Genomic DNA, 13872 nt, shown 5'->3' with positions numbered 1-13872 from the left:
GGAATACAGCACAGAACACAGAATAAGTTCTCTGGGGATCTAGCAGCTTTCTTGAGAGTGTATTCTGTTACTTACCTACCTCAGTTCAAATTCTTCCATTTAATTTGTGCTGCTGTGCATGGAAGTCCCACATTATGCACAAATAACCCCACCTGATGTCCCTTGTCCTTACAGTTACTCACAAGTCTAAAATTATTCATTTTCATTGCTTCTTTTAAAAAAATTTATTTCCTTTCAAAGACCTGCTTATTACTTCCTAACCTTTGAAATGTTATTTCCTTCAACACAAGAAAAGAAGAACTCCCTAATGATCCTAATTAAAGAAGAATTTCATCTCTCTTATTTTTTTTCCTGTTTGTTTGTTTCAGTGATGTAGAAACATTTATTGTCTTCATTTCCATTTCTCACTGTGGCACATCATCTTGGCAGCTGTAACTAAAATACCATCCAATACCTGGGAATTTTGCCTTGGAAATAACTGCCTGAGAGAGTTTGTGTGAGATCAGAGTGAAACAACAACACCCACCTGCACCTTTCATCTCTTAAAGCTGTGGACTAAACCATCCTGTGGCTTAGGAACAAATAAACACGTGGTCTTACCTGTTTAGCATTGCTATTTGCTGTTTTCTTCATTTCATCAAGAAGTCCTCTAGATGTTTTTAGGTCCTAAATATGAAACAACAAGCCACAGAAGTCAGTATATGGGCAATCTAATTTGGGTTATATGAGCCCTGATAACCAGGGCAGTGTTACACTTTTATCATCTTGTTCAGAACAAAAGAATAATTATTTGCCTTTGCTTTTTTAATAAAAAAAAGGAAAATAATTAAAATCTATTCCAATGGGTTGCAGGTTTCCTTACAGCAGTCCAAACCTATTACTCAATTATGATTGAGTCTTCCTAAATTTCTGCATTTTTCTGCACAATTTCCAGAATTTTTTTCTTCAATGATATTCAAAATTTTTACAGTCTTGACTGAAATCCTGTTTCTATAAAAACATGGAAATCAGCTGTAAGCTTACCCTGTAAAACAGAGTTCTGGCAAAGAACAGAGAGGCAGACATCAGAAAAGAAAACCAGTGCAGAAAAGGGAAAAAAATCTAGAATGGCTTTTCTGTTTTGCAGTCCATTTTAAGAGTCCAACCTCATCTACTCTTTTAAACAAAGCAAGAACAAAACCTTGCCTGGAGAGAAAGAAAATGCATTTACTACTTGTCTCCAGAGGAAAGTGATACCTATGTTACCATGCTTTTGAATTATGCAGCACACAAAAGGGTTCAAAGGACTCCCACAGACTTGGAGCTGCAAGTTCAGGAGAACACAATCCTGTGACACGTCTCTCTAGAAAGGACAGGATCACTCCCATATTCTTCCTTTTCCTTTTCTACTTGAAATGGAACCACAAACCCTGATTTGCTCTACTTACACATCCCTACCTGCAGCCCTTTCTGATTTTGGATTAGGAGATCTTCTTTCAGGGTATATTTCAGGGAGACTTTGGGAGCACTTACAGAATGACTGCACAACTGTGTTCCAATTATTTAAGAAATTGGTGCTTATCAGCAAGATGTTCTGATTGTGTAAGCATCCAGCCCTGCTCAACTTTCTTTTAGCTCAAAGCACCATAACTGAAGTTGACTAAGCTGAGCTGGTTCACCCACAGTGATAGGTTAAACACATGCAAATGAACAAAACAGCAGCTCAGCTGGTGAGCAATAGCTTTTAATTACTCCATACTGTAATTAACTTGATTTTGTGCTCTGACCAAGTAATATAGGCTTCAGCATTGACTCACAGTCTCCTAGATATTGTGGAAAGAATTCTCATCTCCCCCTAAACATGCGGTTGATGCAATTCTACAGGGTGCTGCTGAGCCAGTATGTGTTAAATAATAGAGAACATCATGTCAGGGAACTGCAATTTCTGAGTCAGTTCTGTAAGATTCTTATTGAGCCAACAACCTTAGAACAAGGGAGAAAGCTGAGCTGTCACAGCTACAGCTGGGAGATATTCTATTGCCTCCTTAGCTGTTGCAGCTCTTAAGAGTGACCTAACCTAACAGGCCCATGCTTTAGCATTATTTCACTATGTATAAAAGGCTACTGCTTTAGAAGGTTTTAAAACAAGCAAAACCCCACCAAACTATATTGCAAAACTACCCTCTCCATTTGACAACAATTCCAAAGGTCTCTCCACACAATCTACACATGACTAACACACCACTGGGAAATATTAGCCTAATCAACTCTGAATATCCCACATGCTATCTCAAGTTTTATTTAGGAGTGGTTTCACTTAACTAAGAATAAAGAACTGTAAGCGTGTGTCTTCTAGTTACCTTTAAGTAGAATTTTGATATCTCAAATAGACGCTGGCTGCATGATGCAAAGCACTTATGATCTTCTGCAATTCCATGTTTTTGAAGAGTCTTAGCAACTACCTCCTTCAGCATCTTGGAAACAGAAGAAAACTCACTCAGAAGTTCATCCCAACTATTGACACAAAAAATTGTCCATGGGAAGCAAAAAAGCCCAACACAGAAAACCTGATCTTTTGTGATCTTGCCTGCCTTTAATCTATTGCCAAATGTGATCAGCTCACTGCCTGAATCTGAGCAGTTATTTAACAATCTATTTCCATTTCCTTCATTTTAAAATATTAAAAAAATGCTTACATATCAAGGATCAGTGAACAGTCACATGGAGCTTGGGAGATAAAAAAGAAGTCAATATTATCTTGGGTTTTTCTTCTCCAAAATAAGATATATAAAATTATCACTTTTTGCTGTACTGATATTCCCTTGTTTGATACATACATATTAAAAAAAAAATTAAAATCTGACATTAAAGTCTCATTAGATAATTTCCTCTGACATTCTTTGCATCAGAGATGTTTAAAGTCTGCCGTAGGTCTGAATGAGTCACACCAATTTATGCTTCCTTGGACCATTCCAGCTTGCCTTTGACAGTACCTTAACATTCTTTCAGTGTTCTCCTTGTACCCTGGGATTAATTTAAAATTTGTATCACCAAGTCAGGAACAGTTTTGTGTATTGTAGTTTAGAAGAGGCATTCCTAATATACACAGCTAATAATTAAACATTATTCCACCGAATTATTTAACTGCTATTTCAATTAATGGATTTATAAAACTATAGAAATCTCTTTATTCTCAGACTAGTCTGTTCCTCCATGATGCCTTTGACCTTTCCAGAACATGTATCTCTTTGGTGCCTTTAGGTTTTACATTAATCATCTATATTTCATAACTCTTATTAATTGCTATTCATTTCCACCTTTTTTATTCCTCATCGTTATCTCTCTCGGCCTTAATTTTCTGGGCATGATAAAATTTTCTTTGCACACTTTTTCATTCTTTGTTTCTGCAGCACTCTCCTCAGTGCCTTCAGGATTCACTTACACTGGTGAACAGAATGAAATTCAGTAACAAACACAGATGAAGACAATTCACCTTGAGTAAAAAATTTTTTACAAATCAAGTCCCATGGAAAGAAGTTAAACAGCTCTCCTTCACTCAGAGAACAAGGCAGATTTTTACCCTTGTGTGTTTCTGGGATCGCGACTCCTTCTCTGGCTTGGCAGGCTCGGGCTGTGCAGCCGGGCCAGCCCTGCTGGCGGCTCGGTGGCCGTGGCCGGGCGGTTTCGATGGCGCTGCAGCCACACAAGGGGACCTGTCCGAGCGCTTCCTCGGCACAGCCACGGCACAGAGACTCCTGCTGCTCCCCCCTGCCTGCCACAGCAGCGACTCTGTGCTCTCACTTTTGGTCAGCCTACAAGGAACAGGAAAAAACCCTATAAAAGTAACTTTCAGGTTTTGTACCGACTCTTTTAGTGCCATTGTTTCTGCTAGAGAGGCTGCTGCTTCAGAGCAGTAAGTACTGAGCATTCCTGCAAACAACATCTGAAAACAGCAGACAGGAAGACAGGATTCTATTCTGTAAAATATTTTGTATTAGAAGAGCACTCTGCTGACTAGATTGGGCAGTGATATGTAGACCCATTGCACCTCTGATTAAAAAGGTCTAGAAACAAATTGAAGAAATCAGGTAACTAAGAAAATAAAACTCTTGGGAAGAGAATTGCCCTCCAGTCTTCGGATGAGACAAAACTTCTTCAAATTATCTAATTTCTTTTGGCCCTATAGGAATGTCACAACTCATATTTAACTACAAGAAGTTGGGCATCATAATTCTATGGGAACATTGTAATCCTTGATCCTTCAACTGTAAGAGCATCAGTAATTCCAAAGTCCAATTTACAAAATATAGTATAATAACATCTTCATTTCTAACTATTCAGTAAGCTGCAAAAGATATACCTATTTCTAAAACCAGACCTCTGTTAAAGGCTTATGGTGATTAGAATACAAAGGGTATCAACCTGGAAATAAGGAAGAAGAAGTATTACAGTAAAAAAGTGAATTTGGAAATAGTGTTACCTAGCAGCTATTATTCAGTGACAGAGTTTGCATCTTCAGAGTGAGGACAAGATACAAAGGGAAATCTCAAAAACCAAACTTCCAGAAAAGCCTTTAATAAACAAGCCTGACAATAAGATTGAACTTTGGTAGGTCATCTTATGCCAGCAGTCCTTTGGATTAGAAATTCAATTATTCTGTTTGTACAATCCTTGCCTTTCTAAACCTTTAGTTGTTTATTCGTAGTACAGGAGCCCTGACTGTTTCAGTCCTAGATGAGGCTATCTGTCATCTTTTCAAAGGCACTTGAGACTGCAGGATATAACCCCAAATCTGTTAAACAAAGTGTGCTGTGCTGCATGGTTTGATTCATCTAATGCCATCAATGAGAGATCACACTTGAGGAAAAAAAATGAACCTACAGAAGAGGATTAAACAACTAGAACATTTGTCTAGATAGCTTCACTAAAACATTTTGAAATGAAAGAAAAGATGCAGTTCACAAGAGACTACTGAAACATTTCATGCTAAAGATTCATTTTATTCAGTGCATTACCTTTTCTTGGGATAAAAGTAATCCAGGTCTTTTGATCTGCGTTTTAGCCTTGATGTCTCTGTTTTGAATTCACTTTGCAAAGTCTCTCCATCAGGGACACTTCCAGGCTCTGACAAGACTGCAGGAGATGGGAGAGGACTCAGGACAAGTGGCACAGGGCAGCACTCTTTGGTGCAAGTAGTCTGAGTTTCATAGCGAATAAGGCGAGTCTGAAGTTCAGCATATCCCACATCTCTCTCCAAGGCTCTTCTGTCATCAAGACAGTATCTAAAATTGAAATTGGGTGAGAAACCTGTGAGAGAAAGTCTCTCTTTTATTACAATCAGAAAAACTTACTTTTGACAGTCATGTGAACTCCAAAACCTTTTTTTTGTTTGAACTGGTATACTGTTCTGAAATACAACTTTTAACAGCCCAGTAAATTAATATTTGCCTGATGGATTTTGCTCTACTCAAGTCCAACTCCAACAAAGAAGCTGAATTATACTATTTGTAACTCTTTACCCTGTTCTTGTAAGACTCAAACTCTTTGAAATGCAACTTTTAGCTTTGTCTGAGATAAACACTGATGTATGAGAGATTCACATTTTTTAAGTACTAAAAATACAAAAAAGTATCACTGAACAAGCACAAGCTTCCTATTGACTACAATGAATAAGTGGATTGATCAACCAAATCAACAGAACAAACTGTAATAACTACAGTGGGGCTGAAAGATAACAAACGAACAAGTGCTAACTCAGTGAAACATACACATGATATAACACAAAAATATCTTAACTAACTCTTCTCTGGTACAAATAATTTCCAGGATTCCTTGCAAGAGAATAATGTTTCATCACCCAGTAACTTACTGTAGTGCAGAGAAAGGTAACTGTAAACCCTGTCTTATTCCAGCCTCTTTGTTACAAATTGTTTTAAGCAGTGTGAGCTCTTGCTCAGCCCACCCTTCAAACTGCTCAGCAATGTTTCCTACTCTCAGGAATGCAAGACACATTCTTTACTTTTATCTCTTAACATGGAGTCATGTTAAATTGCTAGTCCTGATGTTTTCATTTTCTTCAGAGTATTTTCATATTCAGGGAGAAATTAATTTTTCTAATAACTGGCTGATGAATCAAATTTCTACAGGTGAGGAAGACTTTCCACTAGAAATAAATTCATTGTCTGATAAGAGAGTAAGCTGTCTGAACTTAAAAATTTCAAGGTATTTAATTTTTCTTATTTACATTCTCAGTCCCCTGAGTAGTCACATACCCTACAGAGATAAAAAAAAATTTAACTTCAGAAGTTAAATTGTCATTTTACTCACTGCTTTCATGGCAACTGCTTTCTCTTTGCAAAACAGCATTCAAGTGTCTGGCACATATTCATTGCACCGAAAATTTTATTTAATCATAAATAGGAACAGCCTCATGTTCACAAAACCTAGTCTTCATGGGAGACTTCAGCCATCCCAATAATCAGTTGGAGGGCCAATATGTAGGACAGAGGCAATCCAGGAGGCTCCTGGACTGCACTGGTAACTTCCTTCTCTGAGTGAGGTGAGGTGCTGTGCTGTGCCCACCAAGGAGGAGGGGGTGCTGGGGAATGTGAAGCTCAAGGGCAGCCTTGGCTGCAGGGACCATTAAATAGTGGAGTTTGGGATCCTCAGGGCAAAAAGGAGAGCACACAGGAAGCTCACCCCTGGACTTCAGAAAAGCAGTTTGCCATTGACACCGAGCTCTGTGGCATGGTCAACACTAGAGGGAAGGGATCCCATCCAGAGGCTTGAGAGGTGGCCCTGTGCAAACCTCATGAGGTTCAACAAGGCCAAGTGCAAGGTCCTGCACCTGGATAAGGGCAATGCCAGCACAAATACAGGCTGAGTGAAAAGTTAATTAAGAATAGCTCTGGGGAAAAATATGTGAGATATTGGTGTCCCTGCCCATGGCATGGAGGCTGCAACTAGATGATCTTTAAGGTCCCTTCCAACTCAAACCATTCTATGATAATTGCTACTCCTTGTTTTTTTGACAAGACTTTACCTCCAAATATAAATGCAGCAGCTGGACAGATGAAAACTTCATAGTACCAAACACATCTGCCCCACAACCACAATACTCTTGTTACAATATGTTCTGGTCCTACACTACCTCCCACTCTACTGCTTCCTTCCCTGCTAAGCACATTGCTCTTGCAATATTAATATGCCAGGATCTTCCTCCTCTCCACAATACCCAGGCCTCCCTATGGCCTGTATCTGTCACATTTTGCTAGGAGAAGAGGCAGCACAAGCTGTGCTGTGCCTAATTTGAAATCTGAGGCACACTCCTTGCTGAGGTCAGGCAGGGCAGCAAGATACCACATAGCAACAGACAACAGACCAAGTGGTTTCTTCCCACACCTACTATATGCATTTCTCTTTTCTACCCAGTTGCCTCTCTGTGCCACTTATTACAATTCTAAAAAGGCTAACAGGCTCATGAGCTACTGTTTAGAAAAAGAGATAACTAAAGAGATAGGAGTGCTCCATTGCCCTATAGAACTTGGCTAAAATTACCAGATATTAAACACAGACTTAATCAAACTAATTGTAAAATCGATAGGGAAAAAATACCAGCAGCCTTGTCAGTCAATTCTGATAATCTGAAAATGTGATTTTAGGAGGCAGCAGAAGCTTGCACAAAAACTGAATTATGCTTGGTATCCACTGCATTTCTTAATATATACTGCAATAAGACTGCCTGTATGGAAGAGTTATGCTTAATTATCTACTCCAGCATTTCTATAGCCTTTTTCCTTTTCTCCTCAATGTCAATATTTGTATTTTTTTAACCTATTTTTATACAGCTAGATCATGTGACAGTTTGCCCATTTGTTTGCTTTGACAGATAACTATTGCTGGCTGGCTGAGATTAACTAACAGTCCTAGCCATATGGATACTTTTGAACATCCTTACCACTAACACTTGCCTGCTGCTGTTTTCAGGCTCCCTGAACATACAGGTAGCAGCATCACAGCAGGTATCATTAAACCTTTTGGCTATCAGTCTTAAAGTGTCAACAATTAAATATAAAATCAGAAACTATGTATGTACTTAAAACATGTGCTTCACTAGGAACTTGATATGTACTAATTCCCTTGCCATTTTTAGCTCTGAATTAAAATTTTCAGAGACACTGAGAAGAGACATAGCAGTACAACTGAGAAAAAAAGACCTTCAATGTTTCTACATTACCATCAAGGCAGCAATGTTGCAATTGAAACCAGCGACATTTAATCCATAATTAACATACCCTTAACATGTTGCTTGAAACATTTCTAATTACACTTAGATTGGAAACTAAAAAGTAAATCTGAGAAAAGAAGTCAGGAAACTTACTCAAGTCCATGGTAATGGCATCCAGCTGCTTTTTCAAAAGGCAAACCTCTGAGTTTTCGAGGAGTAAGCTCTGGTGTCAAAAGAAATGCGTTTTCACTGAAAGGAGAAAAATAAAGATCTATTTTAACCAGTTACCTTCAGGATAAATTATACTTCCAAAAATCAGAAACAAATGCCTTCACATATGAAGGACAAAACAGCATGTCTTGCAGCTAGGCCCCTAGGATAAAGCATCAATGGAAAATTAAATCTGTACTGAAGCGAGAATTTAAGTTCAACTCATTCCTACCGAGCTATTATTGTTACAGAAGCTCTTAGACATTTCTCAGATGGTTAAGGTCACTGCTCCAAACAAGTAACCAATAAAACTAGGCAAATATCACATGGGACACCTGAGTAGTAGAATGAACTGGGAAGTGACCTCCCACTTCTCAATCATACACTGTGAGGAGTGAATTCCTTCCCTTCAGCTTCAAATTGTTGCCTATCTAACACTCATCTTTCCCAGACTTCAGAACTAATGGCTTGTTTCCTGGGATATTTCAATTCCAGCTGGTAACTCTCTACAGCTAAATCATAAGAGTGTATTTGTTTGAGGGTATTTCAAGGGAATAAGCCCTAGCAAGGCAGATAGAAAGATCTTGCTGCCAGATCTCCATATACCCTGACATTTATCTCTAAAGAAGGGAAGACACAAAGGCAAGATGTAACAGAATCTGAAACTCACACATTGCTTCAAATTTTATTAATATACTCTGCCTCTGCACCTTTTCCACTGGAATAATCTGAGAAAAACATCCAGGAAAGATGCAATACTAAATCTAGCAAAATGATGATTTGGAAAGACTGTCAGCCAAAATTGTAATCTATCAAACTTCTATCTAAGCTCAACCACAGAGAAAAGGTGAACATGCCTTCAATTCACCAGCCTCTCTCAAAATCTCTCAATCCTTCTCTTGGTCAGGAAGATCCTTAGGCCCATATTCACTGTTTTTGATCACTTACTGTGCAAAGCTCCTCTTAATTCCAGGGAATTTGCTCAAAGCAACTGCTAGGGGAGCAAGCAGCTCAGAGTACAGTGTTCTGCTGGACTCAGTTCAAATTCAAATCTCATTCATCTGTAGCTCAAAGCAAATCATTCAAGACACTCAAGGTATTCTATGCTATAGTGCTTCTCTGGAGGCTTTGAAAAAAATCAAAGACTAAAAAAATAGATTTTTTTTAGTGAAAAATCATTCACTTCTTTCCCACACAACAAGTTGGAAGGAAAATATTTTAGCCAAAATTCTAAATCTTCTCCGCTCATTAAGAACCCAGCAGGAGATTCTAAATCTTTACTGCATATTTTCTAATTTGCTTGAACTGTCTGCTCAGAACATACTCAGTTTAGTTTCAAAACTTCAGTAACAATTTTACAGAAGTCTCAAAAATCCTACAGAAAATCCAAAATACTACAGAACCTTTCCCTCACACAAGCACTCTTATTACATGAAAAAGGATCAAGGGCTGTATCAAGTAATTGCATCATAGTTTTTATTATTCAGTATTAAAAAGGTCAACAAATATAATTGTAGTGACTGCAAAGACTGTCTTGCCTACCTAGCACTCTGTGACACACTGCACAAATAGTACAGGTTCTGCTTCTACAAACACTCTCTGACTCTTATAGAGTCTGGCCTTAACTCTAATAGATGTACAGATCCTGAAAATTATTCCAGTTACTCCATGAATCTATAAAAAGCATGACAGGAGACAAAGACAGTTAAATAGGCTCAGATATTTTCTTGTTTTGTTTTCCCACCTAGACTCCCCTCCACTAAAAGAAATCACACCAAAAAAATTAAAGCTCTGCCACAGTAGCTTCTGCTTTATTAGAAATACTCTTTTGGAAATGGACCCATAGGGCAGCAGCAGCTTGGCAGAGCTCTACCAGTAACAAGTTTGTGCTTCAGGTGATGATTTTGTTATTTAAATGCCTAGGACCAAGATCATCATCTCCAGCCATTTCAGATTCTGAAAGAACTAAATAGCAACACTGAGTAGAGACCAAAACAGTTGATTTCACTGGCAGGCATGTGACATAAAGATGTTGTAAGTTATAAACTCAAATCCAGTTAAGCCATTCTGTGACTCCCATTCCACCCTTGCTTACACCCCCCTACTGATATCAGCTCTGAATTTGGTGTTAGTGGCTTTAAGATGCTCCTACCGCTTGGGAACTTGGAGTGGCTGGAGCTCCCCCACGGGCAGCCCTTCTGGGGTGAAGTACTTGAGCAGCTCTTTGGCATCCAGCAACGTCAGGGACTCCCTCTGGCTGTCCTTGTGTCCCAGCAGCTGCTCAGGTGAATGTGCAAACAGAGGAACTCTGGAAAAAAGGCAGCAAGCCAAGAGCAATCTAAGATTTTTTTTTATAAACTCATAAACTTATTTAATATTTCAAAAAATATTAAATCATTGCTACCCTAGAGCAATTAAACTAGTACCAAAGTAAAATGAACAAAGTTGCTCCTTGAGAACATTAACACAGATGTTCATGATAAAGAACATGATAATTGTTAAACATAATCTAAAAATTCAACTGAAGAAAGTAATTTCTTCAAGAAATTAGAGCGTGGTTATGAAATACAACATGGGAAGATGATTATTCACCCCTTTTTTCTGTTTTTTGACCAAAACTTGGTTCCCATTTAAAAAAATTAAAAATATACAATATACAGGAAAGGAACAATAAAGTCACTACTGCACGCAACTCTCCACTCTTTTTTAGTGTCTTCAATCAAGTAAATCAAAGTTCTCCCTTTTCTCACTTTTTAAGCAACACATTGTATCCTGATGCAGGATAAAAAAGATACTCAGTTCAGATGGTGAACTATAAAATAAACACTGACTATGTAACAGAAAGGTCCTTCAGGAACCTTTTTGACAGCTAATTAAAGGAAGAACTTTGTCTGCTTGAGAAACAAAAGCCAGTAATAATAATAACAATGATGATGATGATAATAATACTACCATGAGAAAGCTAATGTGAGAATTTATCACGTGCAGAACTCCAGTCTAAGCCATGGCCACCTATGGTACTTGAAAGAGAGAAATTGAAGTGACTCAGAAAAGGACAGCTGGACACTTGCCTCGACAGGTCTGTCAGCAAGAACATGAACATTACCAAAGACCATTAAGCCACAGAATCACAGCACAGGCTGAGTTGGAAAGGACCACAAGGATCACTGAGTCCAACTCCTGCCCTGCACAGCACCATCCCCAAGAGTCACCACGGGCCTGAGAGCACTGTCCAAACTCCTCCTGAGCTCTGGCAGGCTGGTGCTGTGACCACTGCCCTGGGGAGCCTGTTCAGTGCCCAACCACAGCCTGGGTAAAGAACCTTTTCCTAATACCCAACCTAAACATTCCTTGCCAAGTCTTATATAAAGTGAGAGCTCAACTGAAATCAACAGGCTGTCTTAAGGGACACAAAGACCTATGGGTTTCATGTGAACAGTACTGAAGGCAAAACATAACTAAATATAAATTTAAACATAAAACCAATAGGCTCTTTGACTTCAAAATTACTTGATATATGGTATCAACTATTGACTATCAACTATTGATATATGTTATCAACTGACTATTTAGGAAATATGACAAGATTAGAACATGTTGCACATGTTGACAAAAACAGCTAAATTATTTATATTTATTAGGGTATCTTGTGAGAAAGAAAAGCTTTTGTATGTTTTCCTACCATGGCTACTATTTTCTAGAAGTGCCATTTTGGTAATTTAGTTTTAGAACTATTATACTTTTAGCTAGCTTCCAGTTGCATTTAGTCAATAAAAATCCAAACAATACTTCTTTAAATACCATAAACTACACCTTTGGAAATTGACAAAAAATAGTTTTAGCCTTAAACAATATTTTCTTCGAAAGATTATCAAAATGTGAAAACAGTTTACACTATGGTTATCAACATATAAAGTTCCTCCATAGTAAAGTTCAATGGCTACTCCAAAGAAAATCAACAGTATTTCATTATTACCTCATTTTTTGTTTGTTTTTTTCAAAGTTTTCCAAATTCTGAAGAACATGTCTTTCTGGCCACTCCAATGGATTTGGCTCTATTAAATCAGGCTCTGCAAGAAATACATATTGGACAACCCTAAATAAAGAATCTTATTCCTTAAAGAGATAGATATACAGTCCTTTATCTATAGATACTCCTCAATGCCACTCTCTAAAAGTATGTAAACAAAATACAACATTGGTGATGCAATCAGAAATGCTTTCTGGACTTTTTTTTTTGTCAAGGAAGAAAAAGGAAATGCAAGGGTAATTTCAGTTTGCAAAATAAGCCTAGAAAGCTGCTTTACTTTTTCTTTCATGTTTTCCCCTTTTGTTAAAAAGACTTTCCTCCTTTTAGTAAAAGATTGACAACCAGTATGAGAAAACATCCAAGGAAAATAAGCAGCAAATTTTGTAAATAAAAATACTTACCATGAGTCTCAGTGCATGACCTGGTTTTATTGCAGACCTTCTGTAGAACAGGTTTAGGAAGATTAGTGCTGCACAGGTCCAAAAAACATTCTCTTGTGAGTTTTAATAAGCTTTTAAACTCATTGGTAGAAATAACTACAGGCTGCTTGGTCAATTCCTTTCTCTCTAGAAAAGAAAAAATAAAAGGTACTGCATCTGCTAAGTAACAAAGAACAACAGGAACCTGCGAAAAACAATTACACAAGAAAATCCCCACCCAAAACCCATAACACAAGTAAGTTAACTTGGCATTTACTATTGTACCAGTAAGATGTGGGTGGTTTATTCCAAAGACAAGTGAAAAAACAGCAGTGAGAAGAGCTGAAGCTGCATGTGATTCATGTTTTTACAGTCCTTTAACTTCTGGAAATATGCATTTCTGAGTGTATCCAGGTTTGAATCCTCCAGAGACAAACGCCTGGGCTTGCTGAGTCACTGACAGCCTGTTCTGGTCTCTGGTCATTATATCAAGGGTCAGGTAACTGTGGTGTGATTTAGGACAATCAGTGAATCCCAACTGCTCCTACTCAGCCTCTTAATGGAAATGGGTGACCACTCAAAAGAAACTAAAACACAAACTCTAAAGCAAGCCCAGCTTCAGGGTTGAAGCAGACAGGAATCTGAGAATGACTAAGTTAGCAGGGGTGTGGGGTGGGAGACAAGACTACTTACAGAAATCTTATTTTCTTTAAGCTGCTATTCTGTTAATGATAATACACTTAAATTACCTCTACAGCATGCCATTTTCAATAAGCCAGACAACCTCTCTGAAGCATTTTTTCTTTTACTTGAGTCTCTTTAAGCAATATACTTAAGATGGGAAAAAAAATCAGGACACTCAAATGGAGTTCTCTGCAATGTCAAAAATCTAAGGAGGATGATCCTTCAAGTTTTTATTATGAATGATGCATCATGATAAATCTAACAAATCTCCAATGCATGATTTTCCTCTGCTGCTTAAGACTTTTCAAAGAAAGAGTAAAATT

At 38.0% G+C, this 13872-nt stretch overlaps 1 protein-coding gene across 2 annotated transcripts in view; it reads right to left on the bottom strand.

Annotated features, from left to right (window-relative positions):
- The window catches only part of MTBP (MDM2 binding protein), a 29699-nt gene that overhangs the window by 2082 nt on the left and 13745 nt on the right, over nt 1-13872 (bottom strand). For both annotated transcript variants that reach the window (XM_077188585.1, XM_054641987.2), the window contains exons 14-21: nt 12848-13012; nt 12393-12486; nt 10569-10724; nt 8360-8455; nt 4995-5261; nt 3560-3791; nt 2340-2453; nt 601-666 (exon numbers count right to left, since the gene is read on the bottom strand). In XM_077188585.1, coding sequence (XP_077044700.1) covers nt 601-666; nt 2340-2453; nt 3560-3791; nt 4995-5261; nt 8360-8455; nt 10569-10724; nt 12393-12486; nt 12848-13012 — 1190 coding nt within the window. The remainder of the gene's footprint in view (nt 1-600; nt 667-2339; nt 2454-3559; nt 3792-4994; nt 5262-8359; nt 8456-10568; nt 10725-12392; nt 12487-12847; nt 13013-13872) is intronic.

This window comes from Agelaius phoeniceus, chromosome 1 (assembly GCF_051311805.1).
Source record: "Agelaius phoeniceus isolate bAgePho1 chromosome 1, bAgePho1.hap1, whole genome shotgun sequence".
NCBI lineage: Eukaryota > Metazoa > Chordata > Aves > Passeriformes > Icteridae > Agelaius > Agelaius phoeniceus.
Note: the sequence above shows the minus strand (reverse complement) of the source record. Positions and strands in the feature narration are given on the sequence as shown.